General features: G+C 49.3%; 1 protein-coding gene across 2 annotated transcripts in view; it reads right to left on the bottom strand.

The window, feature by feature from the left end:
• The window catches only part of FSCN1 (fascin actin-bundling protein 1), a 41648-nt gene extending 34358 nt beyond the window's left edge, over positions 1-7290 (bottom strand). Inside the window, exon 1 of one of the 2 annotated variants that reach the window (XM_081169603.1) lies at positions 6072-7290. In XM_081169603.1, the coding sequence (XP_081025729.1) occupies positions 6072-6897 (826 nt within the window). In that variant the 5' untranslated portion in view covers positions 6898-7290. The remainder of the gene's footprint in view (positions 1-6071) is intronic. The other variant, XM_081169604.1, reaches the window with a different exon arrangement.
• Positions 7291-25450: the final 18160 nt, after the last annotated feature.

The raw sequence follows: 25450 nt of genomic DNA, 5'->3' as shown, positions 1-25450 counted from the left end.
TCCTACTTCACCCTAACACTTTAAAAACTAATGCTTATTTGCAAGACGGTTTGCATATCTAACTGAAAGCTTGTTGTTGTTTAGTTGTGTCCGACTCTTTGTGACCCCCTGGACCAGAGCACGCCAGGCACTCCTGTCTGGAAAGTTAACAGTTGCATTTCATCTGCTAAAGCGCCTGTCGTCTTACAGCTTGAAGCTGAAGTCAGACGCAAAGACCTCGAGTTCAATGGAGCAGACATCCAGAAAGCTGCTCACAGGATAGCAGTCATGGGGATCCTAATAAGTTGAGAACTATGCTTGGCCTGCTGCTCTTTGCTGTGTGCCTGCATGGGAGAGCCAGGAGAGTGCAGCAGTTAAGAGCCTCAGGCTAGGACCTGGGAGACCAGAGTTCGAATCCCCATCAACTGGCCACGAAGCTCACTCGGGAGCCGGTCTCTGTCCCTCCCAGCCCAACCTACCTTCCAGGGTTGTTGTGAGGGGTTAAATGAGATGGGGAAGAACCATGTGCGCCAACTTGCAGAAAAAGGTGGGATACTGATGCAATCAAATAAATATACAGGCACTTGAAGCCTTACTGCCACCCGAACAGGGGAAAGGGACGTAATGAAGGGAGCCCAAGTCACATTCTATCTAACTTTCGCTTAAGAAGATCCTGGCATTTCCGAAAATAGGAGAAGCAACTGGAAGAGAGTGTACAGCAAAGGGACAGGGCGCCAGAGTTCACCCCATTATGGGAGGGCGGACACCCCTCCTTTGGGATTCTCAGGAGCAGCTCAGAAGCCCCACAGAACTCAGCGCCGTGCACCTTGTCAAGCATTTAGAGCAGCGGTTCTCAACCTGTGGGTCCCCAGATGTTGTTGGACTACAACTCCCATCATCCCTGAGCTCTGGCCTTGCTAGCTAGAGGTGATGGGAGTTGCAGTTCAACAACATTTGGGGACCCACAGGTTGAGAAAGGCTGATTTAGAGCATGTCTTGCGCACTGCCTTGGTGGCCCTTACAGGAACCCTGCAAAGTAGGCCGGTGTTACCTCCAGATTGCAGGGTGGGGTTTGAGATTGAAGAAGTGGTTTGCCGGCAGTCGCCTCCTGAACCCGAGGCCGGTGCTTGATCTGAGAGATCCCCGCTGCAGCCTGATCTGGAAAGGGGCTCTGACCACACATCTCTCTTCACGGCCACTCAACAAACTGGGATAATCCGATAGCTTGCTAGCACTGATGCATCAAGGCAAACATCTGTCAGGCACAGCATCGTGCATTCTTCTCTTCTCCCCTTACTCTGAGTAGTTTTGTACAAGGCACTCCCCTTTTTATCCTCCCAGGAGCCCTGGGAGGTAGGCTGAAAGACAGGGGTGCTTTGTGGCTAAGCGAGGATTTGAACCTGCAAGAATTGATGCTTTTGAATTCTGGTGCTGGAGGAGACTCTTGAGAGTCCCATGGATTGCCAGAAGATCCAACCTCTCCATTCTGAAGGAAATCAGCCCTGAGTGCTCACTGGAAGGACAGATCCTGAAGCTGAGGCTCCAAGACTTTGGCCACCTCAGGAGAAGACTCCCTGGAAAAGACCCTGATGCTGGGAAAGATGGAGGGCGCAAGGAGAAGGGGACGACAGAGGAGGAGATGGTGGGACAGTGTTCTCGAAGCTGCGAACATGAGTTTGACCAAACTGCGGGACGCAGCGGAAGACAGAAGTGCCTGGCGTGCTCTGGTCCAGGGGGTCATGAAGAGGCGGACGCAACTAAACGACTAAACAACAACTCCCCAGTCCTAGTCTTAACCGCCGCACCCCCCTGGCCTAGCCAAGGTTATCTGTAATTTTTAAGAACTCTCAAAATGCTTTCTTTTTCGTTAAAACGGTACCCAGGGCTGTTCCCAAGCAGCAGGCAGCCACCATCAATCTTGCATGTGCCTGCACACATACTTTCTGCAGCCAGCCAGGCTGTGTCCCCATAAATCCTCAGGGGCTCTGTTCTCCCCCCCCCCCTTGTGCAAGGACTCTGAGGCGGTCACCCGGCTGCAGGCATGCAAGCCCAGAGACACGGGGGGGGGGCAGAGGACAGGCTTGGCATGCAGCTGACTCAGCCGAAGGGCCGGCCAGCAGGCGCAAAGCTCCCTTTGTGCTACTTCAATGTAGGTCAGCTAAGAAGTCGGCCACTCAGCTCAGATTTTCAGCTAAAACCCATTCACGGAACTGTGTCAGTTTCAGGCTCCAGCAAAGCCCAGCTAGGCAAAAGGATTCACAGCACAAAACTCTGAAGCACATTCAATGTGTGTGGCTTTGCCCCCAATGAATCCTGGGAACTGTAGTTGCAGCCGCATGGAGCTACCCTTTCCAACTACAACTCCCAGGATTCTTTGGAGCAAAGTTGTGCGCTTTAAGCGGGCATTGACTACGGCTTGCATATACACTGCGTTCTGCACTACACTCTGCCTGCCCCTCTGCACCCCCCCAAAATCAGCTATGGATCCATGCCACAATTCTTCATGCTGCTGTTTGGGCTACAGAATTCAGCTTCCTTTGCCCTTTTAAAAATCAAGTCCCTAGGCCTCATGATTCACACATGTTGCAGAATTCAGATTGCCCAAGCACACAATTTTAAGGGTTTGCTTCACTTTTCAGTCCAGTTCAGCAGTGGCCAAAGTAAAAACCAAACAAAATGGAACTGCTAAGACCCTCTCATGGCTCCTTCCGCCACAAAGACAGGCTGTTTAATGAGATTCTGTAATTTTTTTAAGGGGGTGGGGAGGAGTGAATTGCTTCCAGAACTTAATCACTGGCTTTCTAAAAAAGAAAGAAAAGGGAGGCGGGGTGCGAGCTCTGATGGAAGGTTTTCTTGGTGGAATTAGCCGCCTTTGATCTCCTGTTGAGTCAGCTTTTTAAAGGGAAAATGAGCCAGAGATTTCTAGGTTTAGGAAAACCCAGACAGCAGCGATGCAATTAGTCAAAAGGAAAAAGAAAAAGATCTGTCTTGCCCCAAGGCAGACCATCAATAGCCACAACTGCCTACCCCAAATTTAGAACTAAGCAGGAGGCAGAGTTTGCTCTCTTCTTCAGAGAAGCCTTGGGGCTTTTTTGGGGGGGGGGGAATTTTGACCTTATGGTGCCTTTGTGCCCATCCCAGAACAGAAATCAGATACAGCATGAATTTGAAGGGAGGGGCTATCAGAGGTCAGTGAAAGACCCACCCTCCTCCATTTCGCTCCTTGTGAAAAATAGATGCTACAAACCCAGCAGGCAGCGGGGGGGGGGGGGCTGGGGGGAGGAAACACACTTTGAGGGGGAAATAAAAAACTAGGATACAGCTGCACAAATCGGAGTGCTGGAAAGGAGCAGAGAGAAGGAGAGAAAGAACACATTTGGAAAAGGAGATCAGAGGTACTAGTGGCTTGCGTTGCAATCAAACTCAATCCCACCCCCACCCTGCAAAAAAAAAAAAAATCACCTCTGTCCCATGAGGCCGTCTGCTGAGGTTTTCTCCACCCAAAAAGTCATGCCCAGAAGAGGGTGCCCATGCTTTGTGCACAATGCACCCCAGAACCAACCTAGCACCACTAACACAAAGTCCCCTCTATTTAGGGATGATTTGGGGAATTTGATCCGGCAGTGCTATGCGGGTGGGAGGAGCATCGCCCCCCCCCATTTAGGCAATTGAGCAGCAGGTGGAACAGGACAGCTGAGGAAGAGGCAGAAGGCAGGCCTGGCGTGGGGGGTGGGGAGAGAGAGGGGGGAGGAGTGGTAAAAGCATGGGGGGAGGGGGCAGCATGCAGGGAGGAGAGGCAGGAACAGTGATGCTACTGGCTGAGGACCACGTGCCTGGGGAGGATGTGGGTGGGGCGGGGGCCTGTGACCAGGTGCGCATGTGCACAGACTTGCTTGCTCACTCCAGCTGCTCACAGTCCAGATGATGCTCTGCTTCCCTGCATTGCACAAGATTAAGACGGCCAGTTGGGGGGGGGGGACACACAGTCGGACAAGGATCTGGGTGAGACCAGGGTACCAATCCCCCCATTCATGTGTGTGTGTGACCTTGGGGATCTGCCACTGATTCTCAGCCTAACCTACCTCACAGGGTCACTGTGGGCATTCAACAAAAAGCAGGGAAGAACTATGTGCACCAACCACCTTGAGCTACCTGAAGGAGCATCTCCACCCCCATTGTTCAGCCCAGACACTGAGGTCCAGCGCTGAGGGCCTTCTGGCGGTTCCCTCATTGCAAGAAGTGAGGTTACAGGGAACCAGGCAGAGGGCCTTCTCGGTGGTGGCGCCCGCCCTGTGGAACGCCCTCCCTTCAGATGTGAAGGAAATAAGCAGCTCTCTTCTCTTTAAAAGACATCTGAAGGCAGCCCTGTTTAGGGAAGGTTTTAATATTGAATGCTGTATTTTTAATACTCGATTGGGAGCTGCCCAGAGTGGCTGGGGAAACTCAGCCAGTTGGGTGGGGTATAACTAATAAACTATTACTATTACAAACACAGTAAATAACTAAGAATATTAACTGGATTATTAGGTTTTTCATGCTGTCGTCAACTTGAAAGGACCCCCCACCCCCATTGTGCACAGAGATGCTTCCACGCCAACTGGTATACCTGCTTTTTGGGGTTCTGATTCTGCAAATACTACCCCCCACCTTAAATTGTTGAGACACAGAAGTGGGGGAGAGAAAGCTTAGATTTCTAGAAGGGGGGGGGGCGAGAAAGGGAAGAGAGGGGGCTGCTGCAGGGCTACCTGAATAATGAGAGCCCTGTGCTTGCCCTCCCCTCCTAGTTGCTAGCCCAGGGGGGACCCAGTAGCAGCCAATCTCCATTGGGAAAGGGGGGGGGGTCTTCAAGACCGGTCCATCTGGAGGAGGACCCTAACCAGCAAAGGCCTTTTATTTTCCCAACCTATGATCTTCCAGGGCTACAGACTGGCCACCAGGGCTCTGCTCTGGAAGCCACGGGGAGGAGAGGGGGGCACCCGGCTTGGGGCCTTGTTGGGCTTCCCAGTTCAGGCACCTGGCCGGCCAGTGAGAGAGCAGGGAGCTGAGCTGAATGAGTCCCCTTTGACCTGATTCAGCAATGACTCTTCAGGGGTTCTCATAGAACCTCCAAGTCCAGGAACAGTCTATCTAGATTTCTATACTCTGAGGGGTGTTTTGGCCACTGTGATGGGGGACTGGGTGGGCCTGATCCACCAGGCTCTTCCTCAGAAGACGGGTTGGCGAAGGAGACAAAGCAATTCTGTATCTTGGGGCGGGGGGGGGGGGTGCCCATCTTGCAAAGCCAGGATCTCCGCCACTCACTGTTTCCTTCCGCTCCCCGTTTCCCATTCACAAAGGGCTTGGTTTGGATCAAAGACATTTCCGAAGGGCAGGAAGGAGGTTCCCTCCCACTTCGTGGAGTGCCACGTTTTGGGGGAAAGGATTTCCCGCCCATCCCGTCGCACAGGGGGGAAATCCTGCAACAAGTTCCCCTTTGCTGCTCCCCCCTCCGCCTGGGGAACAAAGTTCCATTTCCCATGCCGCTCCCCAAGGGCCGCTCCGCCCATTCGCTCACCATTCGAGGGCCTAATCCTGCAATTTCCATGTCTGAATTGCCCCCCTCCAGCAAACAAAAAAAGGGGGGATCTCCTTAGAAACAACTTCTTGTAAAGAGAGGCGCTCCGGCCGCGAGGCATTGAAAGTACCGACATCGGGAGAGCGCAAAGTTATGCAGGCGTGGAGTTACGCACGTGTGAATCAGCATAAACAGAGTGGGGAAAGGGAGACAATGACGCCTAAGGGAACACGTCGTTTCCCACTTGCAGCCGCGAACGAAAGAGCGAACTTGGAGCCTGCCCCCTCCCGGCACGTGTGAATCAGCATCTACGCGGGGGAAACAAAGGAGGAGAGCCCAAGCCGCCCAGGACAACGTGGTCTGCTCTTCCCTTCCCGCGAGGGAAAGCGCATCCCGGGGCAAGCCACCTACACGTGCGAAGTAATGCACGTGTGAATCAGCATATGCGCGGGGAAACAGAGGAGGAGGGTAGCCAAGGGAACGCGCGCGCCCGGAGCCCGCCCGCCGCACGTGTGAACGGCCTCCTGGGCTGCCTCACCTTGCCGGATGGAGACGTTCCTGTCGTTGGCGGCGCGCAGCACGACCTGGGGGCTGCTCTGCTCCAGCACGAAGAGCTCGTCCTTGCCCACCTTGGCGCTCTTGCCGGCCTTGAGGGTGCCGCTGGGGCCCGAGGGCGCCAGGTACTTGCCGTCGGCGTCGCGGAAGGCCACCTTGCCGGCGCGGAACTCCAGCGTGAAGCCGGCGTCGGGCTCGGGCCGCGCCACCAGCTGCCCGTCGCGGCGCAGGAAGCGGTGGTCGGCCGTCTGCAGGCTGTAGCGCTGCTCCTGGAAGACCAGCGTGACCAGCGCGTCCAGGCCCCACGGCACGTCGCGGTCCACGGCGATCTCGTCGCGGGCGGCCGCCAGGTGCGCGTAGCGCTTGCGCGTGACGCTGAAGATGTTCACCTGCGGGTGCAGCGCCAGGTGCACGCTCCACTTCTCGGCCGCCGAGATGCTCTGCGCGAAGCACGACAGGCGGTCCTCAGTGCCGCCGAAGAAGCGACGGTGCGGCTCCGACTGCAGCGACCAGCGCCCGTCGTCGTGCGCCAGGATGACGAAGCGGCAGTCGGCCGAGGCGGGCGCCTCGCTGTCGCAGCTGACGTGCCCGTCCTTGTCGGCCGCCAGGTAGCGGCCCAGGTGGCTGCGCAGGTAGACGGCCGTCGAGTCCTCGGCCGCCTGCTCCAGCGTCCAGATCTGCTTCTTCTTCAGGCTGGGCGCCGACGCGTTGAGCTTGAAGCCGAACGCCTCGGCCGTCAGGTACTTGTTGCCGCAGTTGATGAGGCCGAATTGGATCTGGAGCGACTCCGAAGTGCCGTTGGCCGTCATGGCGGGGCGCGCAAAAGCCGGGCGACAGGGGGAAACGGCGTCGGGCGGGAGGCTGGCTGGCTGGCTGACGGGGCCCCTTCCTCGGCTTGCCTTTGTCTGGCTGGCTGGCGGACCAGCTGCTGCGGCTGCCCCCCCTTCTCCTTGCCTGGCCTCGCCTTCCCCCTGCCCGGTTCACAAAGGCCGATTCACAAAGCCCAGCTGCTGCTGCCGCTGCCACCCTCGCCGCCGCCTCTCTCTAGCGCGCGGGTGATGTCAGGTCCCCTCTTTAATAAGAGACGGAGAGAAAAGGCGACCCCGCCTCCCAGGCGCCTCAGACGAGAGGGGGTGGAGTCCGCGCACGGAGGGTGCCTCATCCGGAGCTGCCGGGCCCTTTTCCACCCACAATGCAAAAGGCTGACCCACCCCCACCCCCACCCCCCAGCAAAGAGGAAAGCAGCCGCACACGCGCGAACCCCCCTCCTCTCTCCTTCCGCGCGCGCCCATCCCTAAGCGCATCTGGGCGCCTTTCCTTTGGGGCGCGGGGCGCGCCGAGGGGAGCTGCGTCTGCTTGTAGACCCGATGCTGCGCAAAGGGCGATGGTGGGAGCAGCTTTCCCGGGAGTAAGTCCCGCTTGGAGGCACCGAGGCTTGCTTCTGAGTAGGAGCGTGCCGCTGGCGAGGCACGCTGTTACCTGGGAGGAAGCCGCGTGGGAAACAATGGGGCTTTTTAGGGAGGGAGATGTCTAGGGCGAGACCATTTCGAAGCGCATCAGAATGAAGCGCGCGTCTGCTTTCCCCGGGGGAGAGCACACCCACCGCGTTTCTTAGGCTTGGGCTATCGAAGCGCGCGCTGGCTTGCTGCAGTCTTGGTTACAGTATATGTATTAAATGACTGCAGTTGCGCGGTGCAATCCTACGCCGATTAGTCAGAGGCAGAGCCCACCGTTTGCAGGCAGAAGGGGAGGGGGCCTCTGGTTCTTCTCCAGCACCTCCCTAAAACCGTGGAGAGGGTCCCCATGGCTACCCAACTCCCATCATCCTCCACCCAGCTTCCAACCCCAGGAGATGGAGACCAAGGATGGAGACCCTTTGGTTCTCCAGATGTTGCTGCACTACAACTCCCATTGAACCAGCAAGCATGGGCTAGTGGTCAAGGATACTGGGAGTTGTAGTCCGACAACATCTGGAGGGCCAGAGGGGGGCCCCCCACTTGGTGTAGCTCATGCTACATACTACTCATATCATACTTTGCCGATCAGAAGGTTGGCGCTTCAAATCCCCGCAGCGGGGTGAGCTCCCGTTGCTCTGTCCAAGCTCCTGCCACCTACCAGTTCGAAAGGACACCAATGCAAGTAGATAAATGGGTACCACTGTGGCAGGAAGGTACATTGGTGCCTCGCAAGACGAAAAGAATTCGTTCCGCAAGTCTTTTCATCTTGCAACGTTTTTCGCCTTGCGAAGCACGGTCCGTTGCAACTGCGCCTCTTCAAGCGGCTTTAAAAAAAAAGCGCAAGACGTTTTCATCTTGCAAAGCAAGCCCATAGGGAAATTCGTCTAGCGAAGCAACGCAAAAACGGAAAACCCTTTCATCTAGCGAGTTTTTCGTCTTGCGAGGCATTCGTCTTGCGGGGCACCACTGTAAATGGCATTTCCCTGCGCTCTGGCTTCCATCACGGTGTTCCATTGCACCAGAAGCGGTTTAGTCATGCTGGCCAGGGGTGTAGGAAAGGGCTGGTGGTCCGTCCCAGGTGCCATCATGGAGGGGGGTGACAAATTATCAAGGAATGATTACTGCCCTACTAGGGCGGTTCATAAAAAACATTTTTTTTGAAAATGCCTGCTCCAGAGGTCTTATCTTACTACACTAGGGATTATATAGCTATATATGAAATTTCATGCATATCAGTAAATATCTTCACCCTCCTCCACAAAAATAGCTGTTTAATTGGCCGTTTTCCTATGTTGTGAAGGCTGAAATTTCAACTCAGTGGAGCAGGCATTTTCAAAAAAAAAGTTCACTTTGCACGTTTTTAAAAATAAATTTTATTAAATAAATAAAGTATAAATATAAATAAACTAACACAAGCCAAAACACAAGCCATCCTGTAGATTTAAGTATCTGTCTGCAGTCGCCTACTTGTTATCAGAGGTCCAGAATCCACATTCCTTTGTAAGAAAATATGAAATAATGTAAAACCATTTTTGCAAGAGGGGTGGAAATCAATGGCGGGGGGGGGGGGTGACAAGAAATTTTCCGCACCGGGTACCACCTGACCTTTCTACGCCTCTGAGGCTGGCTATATGACCCAGAAAGCTGTCTGTGGACAAACACCGTCTCCCCCATAGTCGCCTTTGACTGGACTTAGCCGTTCAGGGGTCCTTGACCAGTGGCGTGAGGTCTCTTCCTGAGCTCCTGAGTCTCCTTCTTTTCAATGGAACTGACTGGAATTTGTGGGGCTGGGAAGCCTGTCAGGGCCCTCTGGGGGTGGCAGGACTCCAGCTCCCATGGGCTTAGTCATTTGAGGAGGAGTCGCTTAATCCAGATGTCGTGGGTTCCAGCCCTACATTGGGCAAAAAAAATCCTGCATTGCAGGGGGTTGGACTAGAGAACCTTCAGGGTTCCTTCTAGCAGTACGATTCTATGATCCTTGACTGTTAGTCATCATCATGGGTCCGCTCCTCCTTGAATCTCAGCCTATCAGCTCTCATCCTGTCCTCTGGGGCAGCAGTGATCAAGTAAGTAAATAAGATAAGATAAGAGCAGCCAGTGACCCATCTAGTCCAGTGTCCTGTTCTCAAAGCGGCCGCAGAATTGAGCACGCGAGCAACTCTTCCCACTCCTGCAGTTTCCAGCAACTGGGATGCAGGAACATTGCTGCCTCCAATATGCCGAAACCATATAACACTGATCCTGAAAGACCTACTTTGGCTCCCAGTACGTTTCCAAGCACAATTCAGAGTGTTGTTGCTGACCTTGAAAGCCCTAAACGGCCTCGGCCCAGTAGACCTGAAGGAGCGTCTCCACCCCCATCGTTCAGCCCGGACACTGAGGTCCAGCTCCAAGGGCCTTCTGGTGGTTCCCTCATTGCGAGAAGCCAAGTTACAGGGAGCCAGGCAGAGGGCCTTCTCAGTGGTGGCCCCCGCCCTGTGGAACGCCTTCCCATCAGATGTCAAGGAAATAAACAACTGTTGTTGTTGTTTAGTCGTTTAGTTGTGTCCGCCTCTTCGTGACCCCCTGGACCAGAGCACGCCAGGCACTCCTGTCTTCCACTGCCTCCCTCAGTTTGGTCAAACTCATGCTGGTAGCTTTGAGAACACTGTCCAACCATCTCGTCCTCTGCTGTCCCCATCTCCTTGTGCCCCCCCATCTTTCCCAATATCTGACTTTTAGAAGATACCTGAAGGCACCTGTTTAGGGAAGTTTTTAATGTTTAATGATGTTTGATGTTTTATTGTGTTTTTAATATTCTGTTGGGAGCTGGCCAGAGTAGCTGGGGAAACCCAGCCAGATGGGTGGAGTATAAATATTATTATTATTAGTAGGGAGCATAGTCACCATGTTCAGTAGCCACCAATAGCCCCTTCTAGGTAACTCCTCCAGGTGTTTGGAGAGGGCTATCACCCCCCTTTTCTTCTTTAGACTAAACATACCCATTTAGGAAAACAGAAGCTGCCTTATAGAAGTGCAAGCATTGTGCCATCCAGCTCAGTGTTGCCCCCACTGACGCAGCTCTCCAGAGTTTCAGACTCAGCCATTCCTGAAGATGCCCAAGAAAGTATACGGGGCCTTTAAGCATCATCCCTTCTCCTAAGACTCATTTTCAGGACCCCTGCGCACCTTTGTGGCCCTCCCCTGGGCCCATCTCAGTTTGCCTGCACCTTTGTGAACCTGGACTGTCACGAACCTGACACAGTCCTGGCTCCAGATGCTGGAAAGAGACCCCAGGCATGGATGCCCAAACCAGACTCCTGGCCTTCATTCCTGGCTCTTTGTGAGGGAGAGCCAGAAATGTGTTGCTTTGAAGCACATACAGCTTTCTTATCTGCAGTCGTGAATGTTGTGTTCTGCCAGAGCACTTAAAACAAACGCATCACCCCACACACAGCTGCTTGAGTTTTCAACACCATAACAAGCATCAGCTGGTGTGCTTCTTGCAGATTAAGGTGCTGTTAAAGGCACAGGAGCAGTTGGCAACTCTGGCGAGATGCAGGAACGAGAGTGTTTTGATTCTCCAGACTCACTCTGGGCCTCTCTCTGACTCCACATGGCCGCGTTCACAGGACATCCTTTGTTTTAGTTTTGTTTATCCTCCCTCTCAACCCCTCTTTTGCAAATAAAATCTTAATTGGACTAGGATGGCTGCCAGGAGTGGATGGAATAAATCCAATGGATTTGGAGAACAGACATTTGAAATTTGACTGCATTTTTTTTTTGTCAGTAGAAGGCTAGCAAGTCACCCTCTAGTTCTCCTCATGAGTAGGAAGACTAGGCAGCTTCTTAGACACCCTCCAAGGCCTGCGAGTGGTCAAGCATCTATGAGGAGAGCAAAAGAGTCATTGGCCATGTAATATACAAACATAAAGTTGTGGACTTGGAAAGGGGCCTCCATCCCCCTGCAATTCAGGAATCTTAAGCATCCTTTGCTTCCAGCATTTGTGAGAAATCAATACTTTAGTGTAGCAGCACACTTTGGAACTCCCTGCCTGTTGACGCCGTCACTGTATCCTTTTTAGCACATGCTGAAAAAAGAAAGTCGATGCAGGTTTTAATCTGTTCTTAGTCTTCTGTTAAAAGGGATGCGGGTGGCGCTGTGGGTTAAACCACAGAGCCTAGGACTTGCCGTTCAGAAAGTCGGCGGAGCTCCTGTTGCTGGGTCCCTGCTCCTGCCAACCTAGCAGTTCGAAAGCACGTCAAAGTGTAAGTAGAGAAATAGGTACCGCTCCAGTGGGAAGGTAAACGGCGTTTCCGTGCGCTGCTCTGGTTCCTGCTGGCCACATGACCCGGAAGCTGTACGCCGGCTCCTTCGGCCAATAAAGCGAGATGAGCACCGCAACCCCAGAGTCGGCTACGACTGGACCTAATGGTCAGGGGTCCCTTTACCTTTACCTTTAGTCTTCTGTTACTTTAACCTTTCAAATGTCTTAAATTCTTCCTAATTTTCTTCTTGCTAATTTTATTGTTTTATCTTTTCATGTAAACTGCTGTGATGGGTTTTTTTTTCTTTACAGTCAAGTAATGTATACATTTTATGAAATAAAAAGAGGTAAATAATTTTGATTTGGGATCTATATTATTTTTTTGGGGGGGGGGAGTAAGGAATCGTGGCATATTCAGCCCCCTCTTTTGTCAAAATGCCTGGGAGCTGCTGCTGGAGTGAATGGGAAAGGTTCAATTTGCTTCTCATGTACGAATTAATATATGTGCAGGGACTACTCAGGGAAGGAGATTGACAGCTGAACAATGCTCAGCCTACCCTTCTGGCGTGCTAATTGGCTGCATGCATTAATTGGCAGAAGGGGGCCTGAATGAACATGTGCGCTGCGAGTTTGCTACATCCCATTCTGGACGTGTCAATGGTAAAATGGAAAGACATATGTCAATCTATATCAAAGTAGCATTGGGAGGGCTGAATGAGGTCAGGATATGTTTTGAGGAGTAGAATTATCACTGAAATGAAATCCATGCTTTTTATTAGTAGTAGTAGTAGTATTTCTCAAATTTGTATATTATTGTTTATTATTAGTAGTACAGTGGTACCTCGGGTTAAGTACTTAATTTGTCCCGGAGGACCGTTCTTAACCTGAAACTGTTCTTAACCTGAAGCACCACTTTAGCTAATGGGGCCTCCCGCTGCTGTGGTGCCGCTGGAGCACGATTTCTGTTCTCACCCTGAAGCAAAGTTCTTAATCTGAAGCACTATTTCTGGGTTAGCGGAGTCTGTAACCTGAAGCGTATGTAACCCGAGGTACCACTATTGTAGTATTTAACAAATTTGTATATCGCCCTTCATCTGAAGCTCCCAGGTCGGTTCACAGCAGAAAAATACAAACGAGAACACAAAATACACAATAAAGACAAGAACAAGTACAAAAACAAACTAGCTCCTCCTCCCACAAACATATTTAAAAAGCCATAGACTGTTAATCAGCCGAACTCCTGGCTGGAGAGAAATGTTTCTGCCTTGTGCCTAAAGATATGCAATGGAGGCGCCAGGAGACCCTCCCGAAAGTTTGTTTCCTTTATCTGAAGGAAAATGATGAATCAGACAAGGGTTTCCCTCAGTGGTTGGGTCCAGCAGTGTCCTTGATTAGCAACTGGAGTGTGACTGGTCTGAATCATGGCAGTTTTCCCACTGATAACAATGGGGGGGGGGTCATAGGATCCGGACGTGGGTCGCAAGAGTATCTGGGTGTAAAAGTACATGGCTGAATGTCCACTCCCACCTCCGGTGCACCATCTTCTGAGGACTGGCCAACCTTCAACGTTGCCCAGGGCCGTCTTACCCAGAGGGGTGAGGGGCGCCCGGGCACAGGGCTCTCAGGGGTGCCAGGCTGAGAGTCTGGGGCCCGAGAGTTGAGTCCGGGGAAGAGCTCGCCTGTTGATCAGAGCGCCGCGATGGACTCTTTGCCACCAGTTCGGGGGCGACCGAGCCAGCGAGAAACTGAGGCAGCTGACTGGCTCCCCCCTCCTGCGTGCCTGGACTGGGCAACCGGGGGGGGGGGGGGACACCAGGCGGATCTTTGCACCCCGGCACCGCATATGCTTAAGACAGCCCTGACGTTGCCCTTGAGCTGAAAAAAGTGGGCCGCTTCTAACCTGGAATTCCTGCGTTGCAAGGGTGAGCTAGATGACCCTGTGGACTTATTCCAAAAAATAACCCTCAAAGTGGTTTACCAAAAGCTAAAGCAATAAAACGGTCACTAAAAAACATTACAGTCACAATGTAAAACATACAGAAAGTTAAACCCACAATAGAATATACTGAAACTCATACAAACTTTCAAAGCATCTGGGTAATAATAATAATAATAATAATAATAATAATAATAATAATAATAATATATTACTTATACCCCGCCCATCTGGTCAGGTTTCCCCAGCCACTCTGGGCAGCTCCCAACAGAATATTAAAAACACAATAAAACATCAAACGTTAAAAACCTCCCTAAGCAGGGCTGCCTTGTCTTCAGCAAGTGCTGAAAAGAAAAAAGTGAAGGCATCTCCTTGATATCAACAGGCAGGGAGTTCTCAAGTGTTGGTGCTGCTGCCACACTAATTTTAATTGCATTGATTTCCCTTTTTCCTCCTAGGAGCTTGAGGTGACGTACAGCATTCTACTTCCCATTTAATCCTCACAACAACCCTGTTAGGTAGATTAGGCTGAGAGACTGCAACCGGCCAATGTGAGCTTCCTGGCTGAGTGGAGATTTGAATCCTGGTTCCTACCAGGTCATAGACCAACACAAACTAATTCCCCAAATTAACTAAATGTGAATTTCTTAACAAATCCCTAATAGTGTATATATTTGGTATGCGCATGCAGTGAAACCTTACGCCTGCCTGCTCAGAAGTCGACTGCATTGAATTCAGGAACTAGTTATTCCTAGGTAAGTGTTCATTAGATTGCAACCTTAGTGTATGCTTGTGAAACGTGGACCACTTGTAAACGCCATCTCCAACTCCACGAAAGATTCCCAACGGTGTCTCCAAAAACATTTACACATCACTTGGGAAGACAGGTGAACTAATGCCAGTGTACTAGAAGAAGCAAAGATCACCCGTGTTGAAGCAGTGATTCTTCAGCATCAACTTCATTGGACTGGTCATGTTGTGCGGATGCCTGATGATTGTCTTCCAAAGCAACTACTCTATTCCGAACTTTAAAATGGAAAGCATAATGCTGGTGGTCAACAAAAGAGTTTTAAAGATTCTCTCAAGGCAAATCTTTAAAAATGTAGTATAAACACTGACAACTGGGAAACATTGGCCAGCGAGGGCTCCAGTTGGAGAACAGCCTTGACCAAAGGTGTTGTGGGCTTTGAAGATACTCAAACTCAGGACGCAAGGGAGAAACATGCTAAGAAGAAGGCATTCCTCTGGGCAAATCCACACCATGATCAACTATCACCCGGAAACCTATGTCCCCACTGTGGAAGGATTTGTGGATCCAGAATTGGCCTCCACAGTCACTTAGGGACTCGTTGTTAAAACCGTGTTAATGGAAGACAATCTTACTCAGCTACTACGAGGGATTTTGATAGCTGTCCCTTGTCCTTGCCCATCAACAGGACAGGGAAAGATACAGTAGATAACTCTATCGGCAGCTGACAGATAATTCCCAGCAGTCTCATCAGATGAAAACTATCACCCGGAAACCTATGTCCCCACTGTGGAAGGATTTGTGGATCCAGAATTGGCCTCCACAGTCACTTAGGGACTCGTTGTTAAAACCGTGTTAATGGAAGACAATCTTACTCAGCTACTACGAGGGATTTTGATAGCTGTCCCTTGTCCTTGCCCATCAACAGGACAGGGAAAGATACAGTAGATAACTCTATCGGCAGCTGACAGATAATTCCCAGCAGTCTCATCAGATGAAAATTCTTGGGATCTTTTAGAGGGAACCACAACAATGGAGGTGGTATAAAAACAGACAGATGCATGTTTGCACTGAGGCAGGCGATGGGCACATCCAAATATTTGCTCTAGTTCCCTCCGTTTATCTCCCTTGTTTACTTATTCTTAAAACATTCCATGCCCACCCTTAATTTCAAAGCAATTCCAGAGTGGATTGCAATTTTCTAAAAAAACACACACACAAAAAACACCAAATCCACACCAAACTTCGCTTGCCAGGGGGGAAATAGCCATTTGTGCTGCCTGTCAAAGCTGCCATGCTCTCTAATCCATATATCCCACATTCCACCAATTTTGTACACAAGAAAGACTGCCTCTCTGTCGTCAGATCTGGATTACCCAATAAGGATAATTTAGCATGGGCACATGGACCAAATTGTAGCCTTCAAGCCAATCTATACCATGCCTCTCCAGTAGCTAAACCTGAAGGTGGTAGATGTATTTTCTTTTTATTATATTTAGATTCCAACACTAGCCAGGCAAAAAGAGGACTTAAATAAACCATCTCTAAAATTGCCCCAATTAGGGTACTAATAGATGGAGAAACTCACCAATAATTTGTAAAAAGGTAAAGGTAAAGGGACCTCTGACCGTTAGGTCTAGTCATGACTGACTCTGGGGTTGCGGCGCTCATTTTATTGGCCAAGGGAGCCGGCGTACAGCTTCCTGGTCATGTGGCCAGCAGGACTAAACCGCTTCTGGCGAACCAGAGCAGCGCACGGAAACACCGTTTACCTTCCCGCCGGAGCGGCACCTATTTAACTACCGTATTTTTCGCTCTATAAGACGCACCAGACCACAAGACACACCTAGTTTTTGGAGGAGGAAAAAAAGAAAAAAAATATTCTGAATCTCAGAAGCCAGAACAGCAAGAGGGGTCACTGTGCAGTAAAAGCAGCAATCCCTCTCGCTGTTCTGGCTTCTGGGATAGCTGCGCAGCCTGCATTCGCTCCATAAGACACACACACATTTCCCCTTACTTTTTAGGAGGGGAAAAGTGAGTCTTATAGAGCAAAAAATACGGTACTTGCACTTTGATGTGCTTCCTAACTGCAAGGTTGGCAGGAGCAGGGACTGAGCAACGGGAGCTCACCCCATCGCGGGGATTCGAACCGCCGACCTTCTGATCGGCAAGCCCTAGGCTCTGTGGTTTAACCCACAGCGCCACCCGAGTCCCGTCTCCAATAATTTGTACAGGCTAACAAATATGCCTTGTGTTGTTGGCTCATAGTTGCAAAACCCTATGTTGCATTTATTTATCATTTATTTCATAAAATCTATACACCGCCTGATTGGTTGTTGTTTTTTTAAGCTGTTTACAAATACAGTGGTACCTCAGGTTAAGAACTTAGTTCGTTCTGGAGGTCTGTTCTTAACCTGAAACTGTTCTTAACCTGAAGCACCACTTTAGCTAATGGGGCCTCCTGCTGCCGCCGCGCGATTTCTGTTCTCATCCTGAAGCAAAGTTCTTAACCTGAGGAACTATTTCTGGGTTAGCGGAGTCTGTAACCTGAAGCGTCTGCAACCCGAGGTACCGTTGTATAGGAGAACAATAAAATGATCAGTGAAAAACAACTATTTAAAACATTTTTAAAACTAAAAACAGATTAGAACACACATCAACATTCTACATATCTGAGTAGGCTTCCCTAAACAAAAATGTTTTTCGCAGAGTACATTGAAAGCACCTGCCTGATGTCAGCCGGAAACCTATGTCCCCACTGTGGAAGGATTTGTGGATCCAGAATTGGCCTCCACAGTCACTTAGGGACTCGTTGTTAAAACCGTGTTAATGGAAGACAATCTTACTCAGCTACTACGAGGGATTTTGATAGCTGTCCCTTGTCCTTGCCCATCAACAGGACAGGGAAAGATACAGTAGATAACTCTATCGGCAGCTGACAGATAATTCCCAGCAGTCTCATCAGATGAAAATTCTTGGGATCTTTTAGAGGGAACCACAACAATGGAGGTGGTATAAAAACAGACAGATGCATGTTTGCACTGAGGCAGGCGATGGGCACATCCAAATATTTGCTCTAGTTCCCTCCGTTTATCTCCCTTGTTTACTTATTCTTAAAACATTCCATGCCCACCCTTAATTTCAAAGCAATTCCAGAGTGGATTGCAATTTTCTAAAAAAACACACACACAAAAAACACCAAATCCACACCAAACTTCGCTTGCCAGGGGGGAAATAGCCATTTGTGCTGCCTGTCAAAGCTGCCATGCTCTCTAATCCATATATCCCACATTCCACCAATTTTGTACACAAGAAAGACTGCCTCTCTGTCGTCAGATCTGGATTACCCAATAAGGATAATTTAGCATGGGCACATGGACCAAATTGTAGCCTTCAAGCCAATCTATACCATGCCTCTCCAGTAGCTAAACCTGAAGGTGGTAGATGTATTTTCTTTTTATTATATTTAGATTCCAACACTAGCCAGGCAAAAAGAGGACTTAAATAAACCATCTCTAAAATTGCCCCAATTAGGGTACTAATAGATGGAGAAACTCACCAATAATTTGTAAAAAGGTAAAGGTAAAGGGACCTCTGACCGTTAGGTCTAGTCATGACTGACTCTGGGGTTGCGGCGCTCATTTTATTGGCCAAGGGAGCCGGCGTACAGCTTCCTGGTCATGTGGCCAGCAGGACTAAACCGCTTCTGGCGAACCAGAGCAGCGCACGGAAACACCGTTTACCTTCCCGCCGGAGCGGCACCTATTTAACTACCGTATTTTTCGCTCTATAAGACGCACCAGACCACAAGACACACCTAGTTTTTGGAGGAGGAAAAAAAGAAAAAAAATATTCTGAATCTCAGAAGCCAGAACAGCAAGAGGGGTCACTGTGCAGTAAAAGCAGCAATCCCTCTCGCTGTTCTGGCTTCTGGGATAGCTGCGCAGCCTGCATTCGCTCCATAAGACACACACACATTTCCCCTTACTTTTTAGGAGGGGAAAAGTGAGTCTTATAGAGCAAAAAATACGGTACTTGCACTTTGATGTGCTTCCTAACTGCAAGGTTGGCAGGAGCAGGGACTGAGCAACGGGAGCTCACCCCATCGCGGGGATTCGAACCGCCGACCTTCTGATCGGCAAGCCCTAGGCTCTGTGGTTTAACCCACAGCGCCACCCGAGTCCCGTCTCCAATAATTTGTACAGGCTAACAAATATGCCTTGTGTTGTTGGCTCATAGTTGCAAAACCCTATGTTGCATTTATTTATCATTTATTTCATAAAATCTATACACCGCCTGATTGGTTGTTGTTTTTTTAAGCTGTTTACAAATACAGTGGTACCTCAGGTTAAGAACTTAGTTCGTTCTGGAGGTCTGTTCTTAACCTGAAACTGTTCTTAACCTGAAGCACCACTTTAGCTAATGGGGCCTCCTGCTGCCGCCGCGCGATTTCTGTTCTCATCCTGAAGCAAAGTTCTTAACCTGAGGAACTATTTCTGGGTTAGCGGAGTCTGTAACCTGAAGCGTCTGCAACCCGAGGTACCGTTGTATAGGAGAACAATAAAATGATCAGTGAAAAACAACTATTTAAAACATTTTTAAAACTAAAAACAGATTAGAACACACATCAACATTCTACATATCTGAGTAGGCTTCCCTAAACAAAAATGTTTTTCGCAGAGTACATTGAAAGCACCTGCCTGATGTCAATAGGCAGGGAGTTCCAAAGTGTAGATGCCGCCACATGAAAAAATTGAATTTTTACAAATGTGGAACAGAGATTATGTGGCACCCATAACAATGCTCCTTCCAGTATAACAGTGTTGTAGGTCTTGTGTTGAGCAAGAGGGTGGTTTGGGTGACTCTCCAGTGTGACGCTTTTATGACACGTTTCAGCTTTTCCTCACACAGAAAGTACTCCAAATTTCCAGAGAATAATACAGTGGTACCTTGGTTCCCAAACACCAAAAATCCTGAAGTAAGTGTTCAAATGTTTTTCAGAAGCCGGATGATGCGGCCGTCAGCTATTGTTTCCGGGGCACCTCTACCAGTCAGAGGTTGCACCTTGGTTTTCGAACATTTTGGAAGTTAAACGGACTTCTGGAATGGATTAAGTTCGAGAACCAAGGTACCACTGTATTTGGCACTTTTGGTTTTGCTTTATATTTTGCTATTTATTTTTGTGCGGGAGGGTGGGTGGGGAGGAAAATGGGGGGGAATTAAGGATGATATGTAGATCTTTAATAAAACTATTTAAAAACAGAAAAACAAAGTGGAGCTGTAAAACCTCCCTGCTCCTGAGGCAGCTGCTGCCTCCATCTCCTCTCCTCTCTCGCTGCCTCTGCATATCACAAAATCTAGCCAAGGCCACTTGGTGTGATCTATAGAGGTGGCCTTGTCCAAACTCCAGCTGCTGGTTGAAAGGAAGCCTTCCTCCCCTCCGTTGTCTCTCCCCTCCCGGCAACCACACTTTTTTTTTTTATCTCAGGTTCCACCTGGATGGGCTTTTGTCGTCTCTGGTGAAAGGAGACCGTTTGTCAGTTCTGCAGCCAGCCTCCTCCTCTTCGACCTCTTCCTCGCCTGCGGCGAATGATCTCTCCTCCCACCAGCCCCAGCCATTCCAGAAAAAGCAAAAGTTGGAAAGGGCTTGAGGAAGGGACGCACCTGGGACCCTTCTCTGCAGTGAGGTTGTTTCAGACTCATAGGGTAGCCAGAACTCCAGGTAGGCGGGGGAAGGTGTGGGTCTCCAGGTGGACAAGAGAGCTGATGATGATGATGGTTTGGGGGGTTGTTGGTCCTCACGATTCCTGTCTGAGTCCCTTCTAATTCCTGGGGTCCTGGGTCCAGCGAGGGTTCAAATCCCGTGGAACTGGGTTTCATTGTGCAGGAACAGCTGTAGCAACCATCTAAGTTGTTGTTGCTGTTTAGTCGTTTAGTCGTGTCCGCCTCTTCTTGACCCCCTGGACCAGAGCACGCCAGGCACCCCTGTCTTCCACTGCCTCCCGCAGTTTGGTCAAACTCATGCTGGTAGCTTCAAGAACACCGTCCCACCATCTCGTCCTGTCGCCCCCTTCTCCTTGTGCCCTCCATCTTTCCCAACATCAGGGTCTTTTCCAGGGAGTCTTCTCTTCTCATGAAGTCTTGGAGCCTCACCTTCAGGATCTGTCCTTCCAGTGAGCACTCAGGGCTGATTTCCTTCAGAATGGATAGGTTTGATCTTCTGGCAGTCCATGGGACTCTCAAGAGTCTCCTCCAGCACCAGAATTCAAAAGCATCAACTCTTCGGCAATCAGCCTTCTTTATGGTCCAGCTCTCACTTCCATACATCACTACTGGGAAAACCATAGCTTGAACTATACGGACCTTTGTTGGCAAGGTGATGTCTCTGCTTTTTAGGATGCTGTCTAGGTTTGTCATCGCTTTTCTCCCAAGAAGCAGGCGTCTTTTAATTTCGGGACTGCTGTCACCATCTGTAGTGATCATGGAGCCCAAGAAAGTAAAATCTCTCACTGTCTCCATTTCTTCCCCTTCTATTTGCTAGGAGGTGATGGGACCAGTGGCCATGATCTTAGTTAAGTACCACCATTAATATCACAAAATGAGTTGCTCTGTGCCGGAGGGCAAATGGGTGGCCCTCAGTGGGCTGTTATGCTAGAGAGAGACAGCAGCCAGGGCAGTTGTGCGAGAGCTGAGCTGGAAACAGGCTGCAGGCAGATAAGCATCCAGGGACGCGGACTTATAAAAAATATTGGGGGGGCCCGGGAAAGCTCATGAATAATAAATAAGCTCATGAATATGCAAATAAAGTGGCTCCGGCCCTAAATAGGGCAAGCCACGCCCCCCAGCCAGCCGATTGGCTGGCTGGGAGGTGTGGCCAGTCGGGATTCCCCTGTTCTCGCGGGATTTCCGGCAGTGCCTTGGCAGTGGCGGTGGTGCTGCGAAGCAGCGAGGCAGGAGCCCCCGCCCCCGGGGATTCCCTAATCTCGTGGGGGACGGCCGGGGCTCTCCGATTAGGGCGCGCGGCTGGCTGGCTGGCTGGCGAAGGAGCAGGTGGGGAGGAGGCGGGGGACGGCGGCGGCGCTCTGCTGGAAGGGTGCCCGAGATTATTGGGGGGGCTGAGCCCCCCCAAAAAATTTTTTGAGGGGGCTCGAGCCCCCTCAGGCCCCATGGAGTCGGCGCCTATGTAAGCATCTGAAGGCAGCCCTGATTAGGAAAGTTTTTAATGTTTGATGTTTTATTGTGTTTTTAATATCCTGTTGGAAGCCTCCCAGAGTGGCTGGGGAGGCCCGGCCAGATGGGCAGGATATAAGTAATAAATTATTATTATTAAGCAGAAGTGAAAGCCATCTTTGGTTCATGCTTGATGCCAGGGCTGGGACTATGGGAGAAGTAATACGTTTTGGGGTGATAATCCTCAGAGCCCCTCCATTTTGGGCTCAGGTTGCATCTAGGTGTAAATAAAACCATAGATCATAAAGACACCACAGTCTCTGCTGTCCCTCTTTCTGTGGAAACCAAACCCTCGGTAGGCTCCTGGAACCCCTGGACTCACTGCTTAGAGACTGGGATGGAGTAATCAGATTGTAGGTTTTGGGGGCGGGTCAGTTTGGATGGTGGCCTGAGCCCCATCCAATTCTTGGGGGTCCTGTACCCAGGGAGGGTGAGGCTCTAATAGAGGAGTCTATTGCTAGACTAGTCAGATGAGTTTCTTGGTAAGATGGTGGCCTCAGCTGGCCACTTGTGGCCTCAAAATTATGAGCTGGGTTGCAAGAGCTGCCCCTAAGTGATGGAAGCTGCAGACATAGAGACTCACTTGCTCTGTGCTGGATCCAAACTGTGACTGATAATAATAATAATAATAATAATAATAATAATAATAATAATAATAATAATAATAATAATAATAATAATTATTATTATTATTATTATTATTATTAATTTATACCTCACCCATCTGGCTGGGTTTTCTCAGCCATTTTGGGTGGCTCCCAACAGAATATTATTAATAATAAAAAAGATAAAACATCAAACATTAAAAACTTTCCTAAACAGGGCTGCCTTTAGATGTCTTCTAATGTATTTCTTTGACATCTGATGGGAAGGCGTTCCACAGGGTGGGCGCCACCACTTAGAAGGCCCTCTGCCTAGTTCCCTGTAACCTCACTTTTCACATGGAGGGAACTGCCAGAAGGCCCTCGAAGCTGGATCTCAGTGTCCGGGCTGAACAATGTGGGTGGAGACGCTCCTTCAGGTCTACCGGGCCGAGGCTGTTTAGGGCTTTCAAGGTCAGCACTAATGCTTTGAATTGTGCTCAGAAACGTACTGGGAGCCATTGTAGGTCTTTCAGGACCGGTGTTATGTGGTCTCAGTGGCCACTCCCAGGCCGCAGTCTAGCTGCCGCATTCTGGATTAGTTGTAGTGTCCGGGTCACCTTCAAAGGTAGCCCCACGTAGAGTGCATGGCAGTTGTCCATGCGGGAGATAACCAGAGCATGCACCACTCTGGCGAGACAGTCTGTGGACAGGTAGGGTCTCATCCTGTGTACCAACTGGAGCTAGTATACAGCTGCCCTGGACACAGAATTGACCTGCGCCTCCATGGACAGCTGTGAGTCCAGAATGACTCCCAGGCTGCGCACCTGGTCCTTCAGGGGCACAGTTGCCCCATTCAGGACCAGGGCGTACTCCACACCTGCCCACCACCTGTCCCCCAAAAACTGTACTTCTGACTTGTCAGGATTCAACCTCAATCTGTTAGCTACCATTCGTCCTCCAACCGCCTCCAGACACTCACACAGGACCTTCACCGCCTTCACTGGTTCTGATTTGAAAGAGAGTTAGAGCTGGTTAGAGAATAACACCTTTTGGGGTGTTAATGCTGCCAGCCCCTCCATCTTATGCTCAGGCTGTATCTATGTGAAAATAAGCCGTATATCCTGAAGACACCACAGTCTCCGCTGACCTTCATTCCGAGGAAATCAAACCCTGAATAGCAGCCCTGGATTCTCTCCCCGCTTGGAGATTGTGATGGTGGGTAACAATAATAAACAATTAAGAAGGCTGCGCATACACCTTGTAAGCTTCAGTCCTCCAGCAGCTGGTTGCAAATTATAGCACAGGCATTCTGGGGGGCCTGCCCTGAGGTCTCATCTCACCTTTGGGCTCTGAAATCTCAGGTGCTCCTGACCCAGCAACGCTTCTTGCCCAAAGGATGTGGCAATGCTTGTGTTTGACTTCACCTCCCTCGACTGCAGACCCATGTTGCCAAACGTACCAGCCATTCATGGGATAAAGCTTCCCTGCCCTTTGCAGTAAAGGCACTCTGCACATGCTCCAAAGCACTGTTGCTCTCCAAAGCGCTCTGTCAGGGGATCCCAGTATCTGAGTGCTGCGGTAACTTGGGGGTCTCACGATGATCTGCCACACTGTCCTCTTTTTCAACTCTCGTATTTGGGTTGTGGCTGGAACCCTCTTTAGGCTGCCATCCTTACCTGGGACCTGCTTTAAAAATAATAATAATAACAATTTCAACATAACAAAATATCAAAACATCTCATATTCATCATTTCCCCCCTATTTTTCTCCCCCACCTCCCCATCAAACCCTCCCTCCCTCCCTCCCCCCCAGACTTCCCTCAGCTCCTCTCTCGGATTTCTCAACTCATATTGTTCTCTGCATACTGTAAAATTGTATAAATCCTTATATTATCTATCTACTACATTAACAATCAATAGATTTGTGTATGTTTAGTCAAAACCTGCCAAGGAGTCCAATTCATTTTGTTGTCTTTTTAAGTAATATGTAAAAAGTTCCCGTTCTTCTTTAAAGTCACAGTTGTCCTTATCTCTCAGTTTGTATGTCAGTTTCGCCATTTCTGCATAGTTCATCCATTTCTCTTGCCATTGTAAGAAATCGTCGGGATTTCCTCATTCTTCCATCCTTGTGCCATCAAGATTCTTGCCGCTGTTGTTGCATACATAAATAAATTCTTCATTTTCCTTGGCAGGTCTTGTCCTACAATCCCTAACAAAAATGCTTTTGGTTTTTTTACAGATGTCATTTTAAACATTTTCTTTAATTCATTATATATCATTTCCCAAAATTTTTTAATTCTCTACATTCCCACCACATATGATAAAAGGTCCCCTCCTTTTCTTTACATTTCCAACATATGTTTGACCCAGTTTTGTACATTTTTGCTATCTGTACTGGTGTTATATACCATCTACTGTATACATCATTTTCATATAGTTTTCTTTCAAAAGAGAACAGTCTGTAAATTTTAAATCTGTTTTCCACAGTTTCCCCCCGATCCTCAAATTGTATGTTATGTCCTATATCTTGTGCCAACGTTTTCGGAGCTAGCCGACCTAACCGGAAGAGTCCACGACCAGAAGGAGGAGGAGTATCAGGAAGAATGGAATAAATTTAATGATTATTTAGTTAAATTTGTTAAGTTAAACTAACTGAAAATAGCTTGCAGATACTTAATGGGCTAAGGATTTTATTTATGTTAAGTGATGAATTAATATGTTTAATTCCATAAGGTGAAGATCTAAGGATGTTAATGCTTAAGTTAAATGTTATAAAAATTGGGATTTGGAAAACCGTTAAAAGGACATGCAATGAAATTCAACCAAAGGGAAGTGATGAAGTCACTTAACAAAGTTAGTAACTGTACTTTTCAATAAGGCTATGATTTATGTTTGCTTGTCTTGTGTGTTTGTTTGTTTGTTTATAATATTGTGAAAACTAATAAAAATATTTTTTTGGGGGGGAATCTTGTGCCAACGGGGCCTGCTTTTGAGTAGGCACGAATCAGCCAGTTCTTTTCTCTCCTTTTCTATAGTTGTTGGGATGCAGATATATTGCAGGGGAATTTCTTGTTCCCCCCCCCCCAGTGACAAAAACAGTCTCAAACAGGGAGCCAATCCAGCCAGGGCTACAGAACAAAAAGGCTTTTATGGGCCACTCT

This window comes from Podarcis bocagei, assembly GCF_964188305.1.
Source record: "Podarcis bocagei genome assembly, chromosome: 14".
In the NCBI taxonomy this organism is placed as follows: Eukaryota; Metazoa; Chordata; class Lepidosauria; order Squamata; family Lacertidae; genus Podarcis; species Podarcis bocagei.
This window is presented reverse-complemented; position numbering and strand designations above follow the sequence as displayed.